The 15,760-nt window shown below is 32.2% G+C and overlaps 2 protein-coding genes across 3 annotated transcripts; one reads left to right on the top strand and one right to left on the bottom strand.

Moving 5' to 3' along the window:
- Positions 1-44: 44 nt before the first annotated feature.
- LOC145609718 (uncharacterized) lies at positions 45-6,226 on the bottom strand. Of its 2 annotated transcripts, none has more exons than XM_081665183.1 (6): positions 6,124-6,226; positions 5,959-6,026; positions 3,291-3,498; positions 1,407-1,800; positions 1,185-1,251; positions 45-393 (listed from the first exon to the last, which is right to left on the bottom strand). In XM_081665183.1, the coding sequence occupies exons 3-5, from the start codon at positions 3,330-3,332 to the stop codon at positions 1,244-1,246; spliced, it is 444 nt and encodes a 147-aa protein (XP_081521309.1). In that variant the 5' UTR covers positions 3,333-3,498; positions 5,959-6,026; positions 6,124-6,226; the 3' UTR covers positions 45-393; positions 1,185-1,243. The 2 variants fall into 2 exon arrangements, with proteins under 2 accessions (XP_081521309.1, XP_081521310.1); XM_081665184.1 differs by having other exon boundaries at positions 1,434-1,800.
- Positions 6,227-9,524: 3,298 nt separating this feature from the next.
- LOC145608998 (putative glycosyltransferase STELLO1) lies at positions 9,525-14,726 on the top strand. The gene is made up of 3 exons (XM_081664575.1): positions 9,525-11,637; positions 13,371-13,497; positions 13,961-14,726. Exons 1-3 carry the CDS (start codon positions 9,920-9,922, stop codon positions 14,423-14,425), a joined length of 2,310 nt encoding a protein of 769 aa, XP_081520701.1. The 5' UTR covers positions 9,525-9,919; the 3' UTR covers positions 14,426-14,726.
- Positions 14,727-15,760: the final 1,034 nt, after the last annotated feature.

The raw sequence follows: 15,760 nt of genomic DNA, 5'->3' as shown, positions 1-15,760 counted from the left end.
ATCAAAGAGATTTGCTTGTACGAAAACATAACATCTTAAACATATATGCAAGTACTATAATATAGATTGTGTTGGAGATTACAAAGGTATTTGATTTTCTATTTGTTTCATACTTAGGATTGTCATTTACCAATCTAAATATGTTGGTGATGTTTTATAACTATGTAGTATAACTGTATTAATATACTTCTGTATTAATATAGTACCATCTGTTTCCTAAACACGCTTCCGAAGGCGCCAAAAGAACCGTGGCAATAATGTTATTAGCCATTTACTGCATAAACTATATTCTGTGCACCTTCCAAAAATACCTTGTTGTAAGGCGAACCAAAATCAGTAAATCTGAATCTGGAGCTTTTAGTTAACTATGCTGCTATTACTCTCATCTGCAATCTGATCATAAGACAGAATATGTATTATTTAGAATAAGTTATATAATTAGTTAGTTATTATTGATCAGAAGTTTCTGATAAACCACAATCACATGCTTTCTTTAGGAAGAAGAATCTGTGGGGTCCCCCTTTCGCATAAAACAATTTACACCAATAAATAACAATGCCTCTAATTTAACCTTACTTGATTATTGAACATTATGAACAGTATTGCTGTCTGTATGAAAAACAATTGACATGATTTATCAAAGAGGATTATTTAAAATCCATGCACCCAAAAACCTGATACTCATTAACTGTAGATTAATTGGCCAATATTACTACATTCAGTAATTTGTGATTATTATACTAGCATAGCCAAATTAGCCAGGTAATGCTATTGTGGATGCTTAATTGTAATGTCCCACTCCCACATTAACAAGTCATACAATCTAATTATCAATCTCTTATCATTTTCTTTTCTCTCTTTTTTTTTTTTTTATAATGTGAAGTCAACTTATAATATAGCACCATAAAGTTCTTTTTTTTTTTTTCTCATTTTCCCGAATAAATTAAACTCCATAGAAATACTTCCTCTGTATTTTATAAAACAATGCAACGGAGTACATACTTAAAACCCCCCATGTATAAACTATTTTCACATTATTTGACTTTTAATTCATGTCCTTATCTTTACTCCACAATATCACCCAAATTCCATTTGCAATTCATTTTACAGTTTACTGTTGATACAATCTACTTATATTTTCTCCCAAACAATTTACAAGAGGTGAAGGGTTAAAGAAAAATTACCGTGTAAATAAACGGGTCAATCCGGCCTCCTGCCCCACTTCGCTTAACTTCTTCCATCCTCAACAACCTGTAAAAAATTACCATCCAATTAATACACATACACAACCAGGTTAATTGAAAGTATAAAGCCACAAACTAAACACTGCAAACTTAAAAGTTGTGTAAAAAAATGTTATTCAAACTCAACACCAAAGCATAAAAGGGCGCCAATAATTGACTAACATTCTGAGAGAGTAGTGAGAGCTTTACTGGTGTCAGGGCTATCACCAAGAAGTTGCCTAATGCGGACTTCAGAAGCACACCCCTTACATGACAATAACCTTAGAATTGCTTCTGCTCTGCGGCTTATGTAAGTTGGTCCTGTACCTCTTCTTCTCTTCTGCTCCACCACCACAGCAGCTGCCACCGCCTTTCCCCGATTCCTTGCGCTCGATATCTCGCTCGTACCGCCACTGGACAAGCATGAACTCTCTGTGGTGGTGGTGCCTTCTGTGATTGCTTGAGAGGTTGATGCCTTATTTGGGGTTTTTGCTTGTGGTTTTGCCCAGTGTTTTGGTGCGGATTTTTGGTCAGTGTATCCCCTGTAAATTACTTTAGTCCTAGCTCTCCGAGCTACCTGTTGAACAAAATTAATTTTTTCAATCCAATAATTTATTTTATAATCATGAAAAAGAGCATGAATTAACTTCATATACTATGTACCGGAATGATAAGCTCATATTTTTGAATGCTAATTTTCTGAATTAATTACCATTTACTCAATTTTTTGGATGGTATGAACATCTGAAGACACGAAATAACACGAGTCATTTGATTACAAATAAACAAAATCATTTACAGGAAATATGTGATCATATTAATGCTTTGTAATTGTGAAAAAGTAACAGAAATTAGTTTCATTGATGATTTTGAACTCTTCCTAACGCGAAACTCATGAAGTTGAAGAAACGGAGTAAGCAAGTGAATTCGGAAAACAGAGACTCTGATATTTTTTTCTCATAAATCGAATCTGAAGCAAAAAAAAGAAGCTTAATCAAAATGCTACTTGAATGTTTGAAGTTTCAATTTCTGAACAAAGCTTCAAGTTAGATTGCGCAACTATTTTTTCCAATGGAACAGTGATTTTTGAAAATCATCAATACGTTTCAAATCATACATTCAAATTTGTAAACCTAGAAATCGTATTTTGATGAATGTGAAATCAATTGGAAGACATTTGAAAAACAGAGCATCAAAATTGTTGCTATTTCAAATAATATTACGTAAAACTGTTCGAATTTACGATTCAAATTCAATATACTCACATCATTCAAATAATATTACTAAAATCAAATCTAACTACATCAATTCCAACTACTAGTAAATTCAGCAAATACTCCAGAATTCCAGATCAAACTCAAAGCAATCAACGCATGCAAATTGAACCGAAATTCAAAATATGAATCAACAAATACTGATAAATAGATTATAATCCAGAGGAATTCTCAGCAAATTAGCAGAAGTTTACTGAAAATGAACTCATTAATTCTCAAATTTTGCTCAACAATCATAAAATTTACTCAATGAAAGATAAAAGTAAACGAAATTACAATAGCAGCTCAATCGCAGAAAATTGTATGAAATTTAAGCTAATAATATCTTCAGTTTCCTCCAATAGCAATAATCAAATAATGCAATCCAACAAAAATTAGTAAATTCAGCAAATGCTCCAGATCAAACGAAAAACAATTACCGCATGTAGATTAAATCGAAATTCATATTATGAATCAATAAATAGTGATAAATAAATATAATCAAAAGAAATAAGCACAGGTTGACAGAAGATTGCAGAAAATGACCTAATTAACTCGTAAATTTTGCTCGACAATCATAACAATTACGTAATTAGCTAAACTTAAACAAAACATCATCTCAATCGCAGAAAAATCTACAAAATTCGAGCTAGAAATCGCTCCAGTTTTCTCCAGAACAATAACAAAGCAGTAATCAAAGCAGATTTCGAATTCGAATTCAAAATGTGATCCAACAAAAACTAGTAAACAGAGTATAACGAAGAACAAATTCACAGAAAAATCCAGAAAACAAAATTAGAGAGAGAAAAATGACCTTAAGCTTCATCGAACGGTATCGAGCAACAGCAGAAGCCATGAGCTGCAAGCGATGAGTCGAAACAGAGTAATCGCTCGTCAACGAAGAACGACATGTCGTCGTATCACTACTCTTCTCCAAGCTAATCGCCTCTTCTTCAACTTCAACAGAAACCTCACATAATTTGCTCTCAATATCCTTCACAGATTCCTCCTGCAAATTCGACCTGAAAAAACAAAATCGATCAAAAATTCAAACAATATTTCGATTAAAAATTCTAAGAAATCAAACTATTTTGATCGAAAATTTCGCATTACAATGAATTTGTTGTTGTTGTTGTTGTTGAAGTTTTTGGGAGAGAGAAATTGGTAGAGAGAAGGAGAAGAGCAGAAGCAGCTGTTAGTTCGAGTTCAGTTGGAAAATCTTCCATTTTCGATTTTTTTGTAATTTTCTCTCTCCTCTGAAAATGGCGGGCTTCTGAAAATAATTTGAATTTTTTTAACTTTCTCTCTTCAACGGTTTATATTTATAAATTAATTACGTGGTGGTATGGGAGAGTTTATGTGATGGAAATAATTGATCAGACGGCTGAGATTTTATGTTATGCTTGTGATATTGTGATTGAAATGGAAAATTAAAATGGATTTTTATTTTATTTTTTTTTAATTGAATTAAAATGGGAATTTGATTTTTTACTATTTAGTTTCGGAGTACTAAATTACAAATTGTTTGATGAGGTTTTTTTTTTTACTCCCACATTTGATGAATAATTTTTATTTTAATTTATACTTACAACTTTAGCTTTAAACTACTCAAGCTAGATAGACCAAGATCTTGATCTTGTTTATTTTGACTTTTTGAGTGTCTTAATTAGTTTCATACTTCCTCCGTTTTCTTTTAGATGCAACATATCTTTTAGCGCGGTAATTAAGAAAGGTGGGGTTTACATTATATAATAAACTTTAAAATAGGATGAATGGATGTTAGGAGTGTAATTTAGTGGGCCATGTGCTTTAAATAACGGATATAGTAAAGTTTTTTCTTAAAGTAACTTTCCTTTTATAGTGTGTTGCAAGTATTGTGACATTTCCAGTGTTGCAAGTAAAAGAAAACACAGGAAGTATAAGAGTAAACCAAAAAAAACTTAGGGGAAAAAAAAAAAATAAAAAATAAAACATCAATTTTTTGCATGAATTTTGAGTGGAAATTAATTCTTTTATTAAATGAGTAATGCATTAGGTCATTAGTGATTTTAAAACCAATCAATATGCTATTACATGTTTATATATATATATATATATATATATATATATATATATATATATATATATATATATATATATATATATATATATATATATATTTTTACAACGTGAAAATCATTTAGACTTATTTTTTTAACATTTCAAGTCAATTTTATTCAGTTAAATCAGTTTCTTCCTTGTAATTTCTTTATTTTATATATATTTATTTAATTCAATTCATCTTCATTCAATTAAGCTCCTATCCAATTCAACATTATTAGTTCATTTCGGATTCATTTAGGTTTACAACAATAAAATCCTAATTGCTAATTGTACTTTCTCTTCACACATGAATGGATAATTTCTTCACTTTGAATTGATTATTTCCCTAGTATTAATTAGATATATAGTTCCTGTTTTGCAAAAGTAACGGTAGCCGGTAACTTTTAACAGTCGAGTATCAGGTAGCTGTTAAGATAGCGAGTAGTTGTCAATTAGAAGTGAATAGAGGTTAGCTGTCAAAATAGTGGTTGATAGTATGAGTGTTTGGCAAAAATAGTGGTTGTAATACTAAAATGTATCGAAATTCATATAAATATTGTTTATTAAGTAATAAAAATTTGCCAAACGTTACCCGCTACTTCTAAACACTACTATTTAAATGTTTGAGAAAAGCTACGTACCAAAACGTTACCTCTATCGCTAACCGCTACTAAAACGGCTACCTTGTCAAACACTCTCAATTTTTTTCTAATAGTATTTTGATTGGTCAAAAAGCTAATCGTTACCTCAAACGCCATAGTAGCAAGGTAACAATATTATCTTTTCATCATGATTGGAAATTTGGAATACAACTATTGGTTTTTTTTTTTTTCCTTTTATTACTATTACTATAGCTCTACATTTCAAGCGAATTCGTATGAAGCTACACATAAACTTTTTATACTTGGCCTACACATAAATTAGACTCAGGGCCTGTTCACTTCACTTTAGTTCAATTCAGCTCCAATCAGTTCAGTTCAGTATAGTTCAGCTCTTAATTTCCTTCTCTTATAAAATATTCATTTCAACTCTAATCAGTTCAACTCCAATCAGTTCAGTTCAGATCTAATTAGTTCAATTCAGACTAATCAGTTCAGTTCAGTTCAACTCAGTTCAGTAAATGTGAACAGGCCTTTAGTTGCCATCAAGTAGTGACGTAAATCTTCCTAGCTTGAGATGCTGAATGAGGAAATGACTTCATTTTACCTACACATAAACTTTTTGAGAAGGTTTTGTGTAAAGATGCAGACATTCATCCCCCATCTACTGCCACCCAAGTCAGCCCATTCCACCCCCCCGCTTTCGCCGCCATTCCCAAATCCTTTAACCTTTGTCGCCATTAGTAGAGATTGAAGACGATTAAAATGAAGAGAAAATGAAGAGAGGTAGTAAAAACTTACAAGAATATTCATTTACTTAGCTTCGCCATGAATATCAGCGAAGTTGACTAGAAAATCTCGAGCAAGACCTGCAAACCAATTCAAACCAAATCAAAAGCAATTACACAAAGTGATGGAAAAAAAGGAGAGAGAGAAAATCGAAGAAGAAGAAGGACATGGAAATACCTCGATCTTGTTTATAGTCGATGTCGTTGTTCATTCTTGCAGTTGCAGAAGAGAGAGAAAGTGGAGAGTTGCAGAAATGGCGGCTTTGAGGAGAGAGAAAGAGGGTAAAGGGATAGAGATATGCCAGACGAATATTGTATAATACCTGACCAATATTGTAATACCGACCTGACCAATATTATCTAATACCTGATACATATTATCTAATACCTAATCAATATTACTACTTCTGTTACATATTAGTTGCAAATTTGGGCAATATTTGTGAGAGATAAAATATTCCAAAGTTACAACTAATATGTAACGGAGGTAGTATCTAATATCGTTTTGACACTTATTATCTAATTTCTTATACTTATTATCTAATATCTGACCAATATTATCTAATTTCTGATACTTATTACTTCGTATCTAATACCTGACCAATATTATCTAATTTTTGACACTTATTATCTAATATCTTACCATTATTATCTAATTTCTAACAATTTTTTTTTTTTTTTTTTTTTTTTTTTTTTTTTTTTTTTTGTTATGATTGGACTCACGTGAGTTTGTTCTATACTACTTTTCCAAACTTTTATATTTACTCTTACGTACAAATTAGGTTTTTTTTCCCTCTATTTTGTTTATACATTTTACTTATAATTATTTAATTCGTTAGGACAAAAAAAATTAAAGTAAAAAAGAATGATAAGAAATAGAAAGAGTCATAACACCTTTTTTTCTTTTATACCAACCTATACATTATACAAATCAAGTAAGACTACATAATAAATATTAATAACAAGTGTGAACTCAAAAAAAAATGAGAGAAAATCAGGAAATGAACTGAACTTAAGCTGAAACTGAAATTAAGTTGAAATTAAGTTGAAAAAGTTCAACTTAATTTCAGTTCAGTTCCTAATTTTCTTCTCTCATAAACAATTCATTTCAGCTTTATAGTTCAATTCAGTTCAATTTAGCTCTAATCAGTTCAGTTCAGTTCAATTCAGTTTATCGCAATTTTGTAAATCAAAACAAGCCCTTAGGGAGCAAGCCACATGTTTCACTAATGGCAGCTAATTATATTTTTAAAATCGTCTTTGAACCTCTTAGCTCTTTGAAGTTCACTTATATAAATAACGCATTGCAACTTTAGCAAGCAAATTTTCAATGCAAATACTTTTGTTCAACGTGGTAAGACTACCAAACAAATGTTTTACTTCTATTAAAAATTAGTACTACATGCATCTTGACTTTGAGATTAATCTTGACTCACATGGTTTAAACTAGAGGTGAAAAAACCTCGTTTGGATAAAGTTAATCCACATCATCCATTACTATAAAGACCACCTTAGATTGTAGGTGGGGTGAGGTTGAGCTAAGGGAAGAGAAAAAAAAAGAAAGGATAAGGTAACATGCTTCCATTGATGGCTCACAAAAATTATCTTATTATAATGGTAAATTAAACTGGTATTACACAAATTTTTTTTGATTATATGTAGAGCTTATTCTGATTGACTGAACTGAACTGAACTTATTAGAGCTGAACTGAACTGAACTAAATATTTTGTGAGAGAAGGAAATTAAGATAAGAACTGAACTGAACTTATTAGAGCTGAACTGAAATAAGCTGAAGAGAACAGGCTCATAATACTGAATTATTTTTTATTTTGACATATTCAGTTAATTTCACGTTTTAATTGATTAGCGTTGTAGGATCAAGTCATTGACAATATACTTATTATTTTAAATGATGTGACCGTGTCATATAAAATTGAAAATTTTGTATTTTTCTCTAGATCAATGAATAATTTATTAATTAATTATTTTCTTCTACAAAAACAATCCGAAATTGTAATGTTAACCTCATCATCCATTAATTTTTTCTCAAAATGGAACACACTAAAAAAACCGAATCAAAACCCATATTCCCACTCACACAACACAAGAAAGGACAGAGTAGGCAGTATGACATTTTAACAAAAATTCTGAAAGAATTAAGAATCAAGCAACTGTAGTAAAAGCGGCAGAGGAAGCATTATTAACACTCAACTCTGTACAACTGCCTTTGCCATTAAAACCCCCCTAGGCCCCTCTACCATCTCTCACCACCACCAATCTCTTCCAAGTTTCCACCACAAAAACAAAATTAAAAAAATAAAATAATAAAAATAAAAATAAAAATAGAAGAAAATAAAATAAAACAAATTGCTTCCATATTTTCCATTTCAAATTACTTTATCTACTTCCTCTATTTTTTTAGTTGAATTACTTTGTAAATTGCAGACTCTTAGCTAAGGTCCTGTTTGATTCACCTTAATTTTGCTGAACTGAAATTATTTTTACTGAACTGAACTTATTTTTACTGAACTGAACTTAATTTTACTGAACTGAAATTATTTTTACTGAAATTAAATTATTTTTACTGAACTGAAATTATTTTTACTAATTTTCTATTATAATTCTTCTTTAAGAAAACTGAATATTACTGAACTGAACTTATTTTTACTGAACTGAAATTATTTTTAATGAACTGAAATTAATTTTACTGAACTGAACTTATTTTTACTGAACTGAAATTATTTTTACTTAATATTATTTTTTTAAGGTGAACAGAACAGGGCCTAATTTTTAGAGATGAGGGAGATAAAGAGAATTTAAAAATGGGACCCATGTAATAGGAGAGAGATAGAGAGAATTTATCAACTAAAAAAAAAGTGATATAACTAATTTAAAACTTCCGCTTTAGAAATGTGATGCAACAAATGCTATGGAGGTTTTTTTTTTTATTTTTTTTTTTATATTTAAAGAATTAAGTATATGAACTTATGAAGTATGTCTCAAATTTCTTTGTTCGATCTACTTTCTCTATTCATTTTTACTTGAACCATTTTAATTTTTGTACTCTTTATATTACATACACATTTATGATAACCTTTTATGATTAATATGTGTGAAAATTATTTAGTCATGTAATATATTTTTAAAAAAAACTTATGCATTGACAAATATAATACCTAAAACATGTTAAGTAGAAAAGAATGAAGAAAGTCGTTATTTCTAAAATAATTGATCCTCGTAGACACTCACCAATTTTTCTTCACCAGTATTAAAAGGTTGTCAATTCGTCATAGAGCAAACAAATTAATGCATATAGTGAAACCCTTACAAGACATTGATCATATATGTTGCCTAAGGTTAGAAGGCATAATTTTTTCACTAAATGAATCTTAACTTAGTTACCGAGTAAAAAAAATAACTTCAATTTGATTGTTGTATTTGATTTGATGCATAATTTTTTGTCCTAAACTATTTACTTCATTTACCCAAAATATATTTATTTATTTAATTGAATCCACATGGTTTTCTTTAAAAAATACACATGGTTGCTTAAATTACAACCGAGAAAAAAAGAAAAAAGGGAAAAAAAAAAAAATGTAAAATCCCAAAATGATTTGATTAATCAAAAGAAAAAAAATTTGCAGATCAAAGAAAGAGAAAGCAAGAGCGAAACCACCGCGGATCACGACAGCTTCTCTAACCCACCAACCAAACTATTCATTTCTTTTCTCTCTCCTTTAACTCCATTTCGAAATCTTGCATTTTAAGCTCAAAATTCTACTGAACTAAAGCAGAATACTCCAATTGTCGGCAAGATAATTTCCTGCTTTTTTTTTTAAACCCCAGAAAAAAGTGAGAATATAGGGTCAATATAGTCTAGTAGAGTCAAATTTCAGTGTATAATTTGGAAAAAAATTGATTGAATTTGAGCAAAAATTGAGTGAAAAATTGAAGGGTGTTGAAATTTGCTCAAATGTTAGTCCAAGATCGAATACCCACAAAGGGTTCAGCTCAAAATCCCCAAAATTTGACGAAATCCCAGGTTAGAAATCTTCCAAGTTTACATCCTAGTCGATTTTCTGAGTCAAAATCCCTAGATTTTTCAACATGGGTATCTGATAATTTGTATAAAATATTTGCAATTTTAGTATTACTTGCTACTGTTGCTGCTCTTTTCTTCCTTCGTAATGTTGGTTATAATGCTGCACTAGTTTGCTTTGAAAAAAAAGCTCATGATGTTGAAACCATACATTTTCCTAAAGTTGATTGGAATTCTATTAAACCCAACTCTGATAAGGTCACCCCATATTCGAATTTTCGGGCGGAGAAGTGGATCATTGTGTCTGTTTCGGATTATCCAAGCGATTCGATTAAGGGTTTTGTTAGGATCAAAGGATGGCAGGTCCTTGCAATAGGAAATTCTAGAACCCCTAATGATTGGAGCCTTAAGGGTGCTATTTTTTTGTCTTTAGATATGCAATCGAAATTGGGTTTTCGGGTTTTGGAACATTTGCCCTATGATTCATATGTTAGAAAGAGTGTTGGGTATTTGTTTGCTATTCAGCATGGTGCTACTAGGATTTTTGATGCTGATAATAGAGGGGAAGTGATTGATGGGGATTTAGGGAAGCATTTTGATGTGGAATTGATGGGGGAGCAGGCTAGGCAGGAGATTATATTGCAGTATACTCATGAGGATCCGAACCGAACGGTTGTTAATCCATATGTACATTTCGGGCAACGGTCTGTTTGGCCTAGGGGATTGCCTCTTGAAAATGTGGGTGAAATTGGGCATGAGGAGTATTACACTGAGGTGTTTGGTGGGAAACAGTTTATTCAGCAGGGGATCTCTAATGGTCTTCCTGATGTAGATTCGGTTTTCTATTTTACTAGGAAATCAGGGTTGGAATCATATGATATTAGGTTTGATGAGAAGGCTCCAAAGGTTGCCTTACCACAGGGTATGATGGTGCCTCTAAATTCTTTTAATACATTGTATCATACTTCGGCATTTTGGGGTTTGATGCTTCCTGTTTCTGTCAGTACTATGGCTTCTGATGTGTTGAGAGGTTACTGGGCTCAGAGGCTTTTGTGGGAGATTGGAGGCTATGTGGTTGTTTACCCTCCCACAGTTCATAGACATGACAGAATCGGATCATACCCTTTCGCGGAGGAAAAAGATCTCCATGTGAACGTGGGTCGTCTGTCTAAGTTTCTGGTTTCGTGGAAATCACACAAGAATAGACTGTTCGAAAAAATATTAGAGTTGAGTTTTGCTATGGCAGAAGAAAGATTTTGGACTGAGAAAGATGTGAAATTTACAGCTGATTGGCTTCAGGACTTGCTTTCTGTTGGATACCAGCAGCCAAGGCTAATGTCTTTAGAAATCAATCGGCCACGGGCAGCTATTGGCCATGGAGATAGAAAGGAATTTGTCCCTAGAAAGCTACCCTCTGTGCACCTTGGGGTTGAGGAGACAGGTAGTGTGAACTACGAAATTGGGAACTTGATTCGATGGAGAAAAAACTTTGGAAATATCGTGCTAGTTATGTTTTGCAGTGGCCCTGTTGAACGTACTGCCTTGGAATGGAGACTGCTTTATGGTCGAATCTTCAAAACTGTCATCATTTTATCATCACAAAAGAATGAAGATCTTATCGTTGATCAAGCTCAGTTGGATTACGTGTACAAGTAAGTCTATCTCATCAGTTTGATCATTCATGCATTTATTTCATGTTTCATCAGTTAGTAATGGCTGTCTGATAGACTGGATCGGAACTTGAATTTCATGATGTGTTGGTTAGTGCTATATCTGCAGGGTTCATGCTATATATTATTTTTGAATGCTATTTGTATGTGAGATAATGGCACTGTTAACGTAATTATTGAATATTTGGAAACTATTCACTATTTGTTTGTAAATCTCATGAGCTGGTTCCAAGTCACTAATAATTTATTGCTTTCTTCTGTTGGTGACAAAATATGGTCTCTAGAGATTAGCTCACTGCTTTAGGTAGACTTGAAGATTTATTTTTGTTCACTCTTTTTATGATGCTTACATATTTTCTGAGCCTTTTATTTGAGTCACTGTTTTGATATACTATTGAACTTATATAGGGAACTACTATCTTCTAGTAGTTTGCTTTTTTCATTTTGTGTGTACTTCCGGAAATCTATATTGTCAGATAAATGCTTCTTTCATGCATTAATATAAGTGCTTTTTATTTTATTTTGCTGAAAATGCCAAGAATTTGTGCTTAGTACCCAAATGTCTCACCTACAATACCCCATGTAAGTTCTGTCACAGATGGGGTTTGGGGAAGTCAAGATTCAAAATGTAAACAACCTTGCAATTAATCATTCAAGACTAGCATGTGACGGCTGCTTTTTTTTTTTTTTTTGAGAAAGACAACAATAAAATCGCCACCACCCAGTATGCATCTCGTTCAGGCAGATTAGCAAAGACTCAGACTTCTAGGGAAGCTACTTTTTATGAAAAGGTCTTAATCAATAATGAGGGGGAAAAGAAAGAAAGTATTAGGAACTTTTTAGTTGGAAATAGTAGGTAATGATTTTGAAGAATGAAGGGAATCTCCTATGCAGAGGACCCCTTATTTTGAGTTCACGAATTAGGGGGGGGGGGGGGGGGGGGGGGAACCTTAGTTTACCACAATGTCCTATCAAGTTCATGTCCTTGGTAACTCGGTAAGTCCTGATTAGCTTAGTCCCAATGACCTTCCTGATCATCTGAATATTTGTAGGTGTTCAGCTAGCTCTCTTGTAACCTCATTGCCCATCGTCTCATGATCTCAACTCTCCACAATGAGGCATATGTAACTTAGTCTCTTTTTCTTATAAAGGCATTTTGTGCATTGAAAATTTCCTCATTGTTTATTATGTCTACCATATTGTACAATTGTATCATTAATGAAACATCCTCATATCAGCCACAACTTGCACATGTGTAATTGCCCAATATTGGCTGTGTAGCACTTAATTCAGTAAATTTTTCTTGCAAGAAAAACCAAATTTTAGGTTTGATTTTAAAAGACTTCATTTTCTTGTGAAAAATAAACAAAGTGGTTTTATCCCTGTATGTATTCTTCACTGAGTAAAGGATTAGGAGCATATGCACCTAATTCACTAATTGTGTACATGAAATCAGTTTCTAGAGTATGGCATCATAGTCACTTTGAAGGTGTTTCAGTCAAGTTTCAACATAGTGATGAAATCATTAGCTGTTGATTTCAGTACCAAGCGTATGATGCAAACTTGTGTTCCAGCCAAATTCTTATATATCTCTACCATGATTTTTTTTTTTTTTCTTTCTCCATGGAATTCCAATGCTTGTAAAAGAAATATAACTGATAGGATAATTATTATAAAGAACATTTTGTTGATTACAATTTTGATTTGGTTTACAGGCAGCTTCCTACGATAATGAACAGATATTCAAGTGCTGAAGGATTTCTTTTTCTCCAAGATAATACCATCCTTAACTACTGGAATCTAGAACAAGCTGACAAGAATAAGCTTTGGATCACTAACAAGGTAATAAGAACTGTGATCCTCTTGGCTATTGTTTTCTCTGCAATGTATTCATCAAGACTATAGACTTGGAAGGGAATTAAGGGAATTGAAATTTTTAAAACAAAAATTTTAAAATTGCGTTGTCTGTACATTTCCTATGTGTTATAATTTTAGGATTGATGAAATCTATTCCTTTGCCCAATAGTGGACTTTATGAGTTTTTTCAAGTTACATCTTTGACATCTGTCAGGTTTTCTAAAATATGGATCAAATTTCCAACTTTATTATTTAAATGCAAAGAGTATATGCTACAAATAGATTTATTGCCCCCCAAGGCATTCCTTTCTTCAGTGTCTTAGTAATTTCAGCATTTTTTTTTTTTTTTTTGGGGAAAGAAGAAACGAAATCCAAATAAAAAAAACCACATATACTACTGTTACTGTCTATTTTTTGTTTTATATTCAACAAGCCTAATGGTTTTCAGGTATCAAAGTCATGGACTCCTGTCTCAAACAACAATGGTGATTGGTTCTCCAAACAAGGAGAAATGGTAAAAAAGGTTGTTGAGACAATGCCAGCTCACTTCCAAGTAAATTACAAGGAAGCTGCAAAGAGCAATCAGGGCTTTGTGGTATGCAGTTCAGAGCTATTCTTTGTTCCGAGGAGTAATGTAGAAGACTTCATTGATTTAGTTGCTTTAGTAGGCGACTTGGAAATGCATCACAAGGTTGCAATACCCATGTTCTTTCTGGCAATGGATTCACCTCAAAATTTTGACCCAATATTCAGCACCATGGTTTATAAAAAGAAACCACCATCAGGCAACACAACCTTGTATTCTGCTCAAGCACCGGCCATTCACCCATGGAGTGTATCAAGTGAACAAGAATTTATCAAGCTTATTAGAGTAATGGCTGCTGGAGATCCTCTTCTGATGGAATTGGTTTGACACGAAGAACATTTTCATTCTTTTGCCATTCAAGTCAGAAACAAGTAAAAACAGTAAGTAGAAAAGCATATGTAACACTGTCAGTGAACACTTCTGTTTTTAGTTCTTTTTCCTGCCCTCGAAGGGGGAGGAGTTTTTGTAAATTTTTTTCCCTTATATGATTCAAATTCAGTGAGTGAATATTCCAAAGGAAACAAGAGGAATTCTGTTCATTCTTTCTAACATGCTTCCAATTATAATGTAAATTTCTTACATTATATTTCTTTGATAGATTTGTCATCTACTGATCAGATTGCTCTTAGGTTGTCGAGATTTGCAGAATGTTGTTAATCTGTCTATTAAACTAATTAATTGCGTTTCTAGTATTGCCCTAGTTATATGAATCTGAAATGAAGTGTTATCCTAAGAGAGGAATTTTCGGTTTGACAGTCATAATCAGGAATTTATTCTAAGAAAATTCTGCTAAAATGTCATAGCACTAAGCCACTAAGGCATTAGCAGGTTATGGATAAATTATTCGGCAAACTTTGCAATTTCTTTGGCAACATATAATCCTTTTTGATGAATTTTGAAATAAAAACAGTGTCCTTGTTTCATGGCTACCTTGCGGCATATTTGGATATTACTTTCTCAATTTCAGATTAATTGTCGTGTTACTTTAATTACGTTCATCAATGCATATATTAATCAAGATCATACATTATTATGATTTTAATTTTTTTTTTTCTATAAATCACAAAAGGTAGTCAAGTAGAGATTGTGAATGATGGCAAAAGTCAAAAGTCAAAACGTGTTAACTAATTTGAAACTGAGAAAGTATTAAAATAACATAATCTATAGGCTTTTGATCCAAGTAGACTTGGCATAATTGACTAATTACTCATCCAAAATTCCCGAAAAAATAAGCAGAATCACATTACATGTAAATCGGTCTTGACTAAAATCATGTCAAACGAGTCGATCAAGTCTGGTCAGGGTTGGAGATTTTTGGGTTGGTGCTGTTGGGGGGTTTGGGTTTGATTTGAAAAATGCTTGTTCATGAATCATGACTAAACTTTTGGGTTTTGGTCGACCAACCATTTAACTTGTTTAAGGGATTTTGAAGGCCAATATTATTTGTATTTTTATCCACATACAAAATATCTGTCAAAAAACAAATCAGAAAAAACAATCTAGCCATATATGATGGGTAACTCCAACCAAAAAACCATGTTAAATCATCATAATCTCATTTATTTACTATGTATAAGATGATTCATGGTTGGTCGGGTAAAACAGGTCAGGTCGGGTTTGACCCAAAAAATATAGGCCTGTTTGAGTTCTAGTTACCTTGTC

This window comes from Chenopodium album, chromosome 23 (genome assembly GCF_948465745.1).
Source record: "Chenopodium album chromosome 23, dcCheAlbu1.1, whole genome shotgun sequence".
Classification (NCBI taxonomy): Eukaryota; Viridiplantae; Streptophyta; class Magnoliopsida; order Caryophyllales; family Amaranthaceae; genus Chenopodium; species Chenopodium album.
The sequence above is the reverse complement of the archived record's forward strand: the minus strand, read 5'-3'. Positions and strand labels throughout refer to the sequence as shown.

Excerpts from the sequence above, each read along its gene's own strand:
- LOC145609718 (XM_081665183.1), bottom strand. The coding sequence starts at position 3,332 with ATGGCTTCTGCTGTTGCTCGATACCGTTCGATGAAGCTTAAG. Across the intron at positions 1,801-3,290 it reads ACCGTTCGATGAAGCTTAAG|GTAGCTCGGAGAGCTAGGAC; the intron begins GTCATTTTTCTC and ends TTTGTTCAACAG.
- LOC145608998 (XM_081664575.1), top strand. The coding sequence starts at position 9,920 with ATGTTAGTCCAAGATCGAATACCCACAAAGGGTTCAGCTCAAAATCCC. Across the intron at positions 11,638-13,370 it reads CAGTTGGATTACGTGTACAA|GCAGCTTCCTACGATAATGA; the intron begins GTAAGTCTATCT and ends TTTGGTTTACAG. Across the intron at positions 13,498-13,960 it reads AGCTTTGGATCACTAACAAG|GTATCAAAGTCATGGACTCC; the intron begins GTAATAAGAACT and ends AATGGTTTTCAG.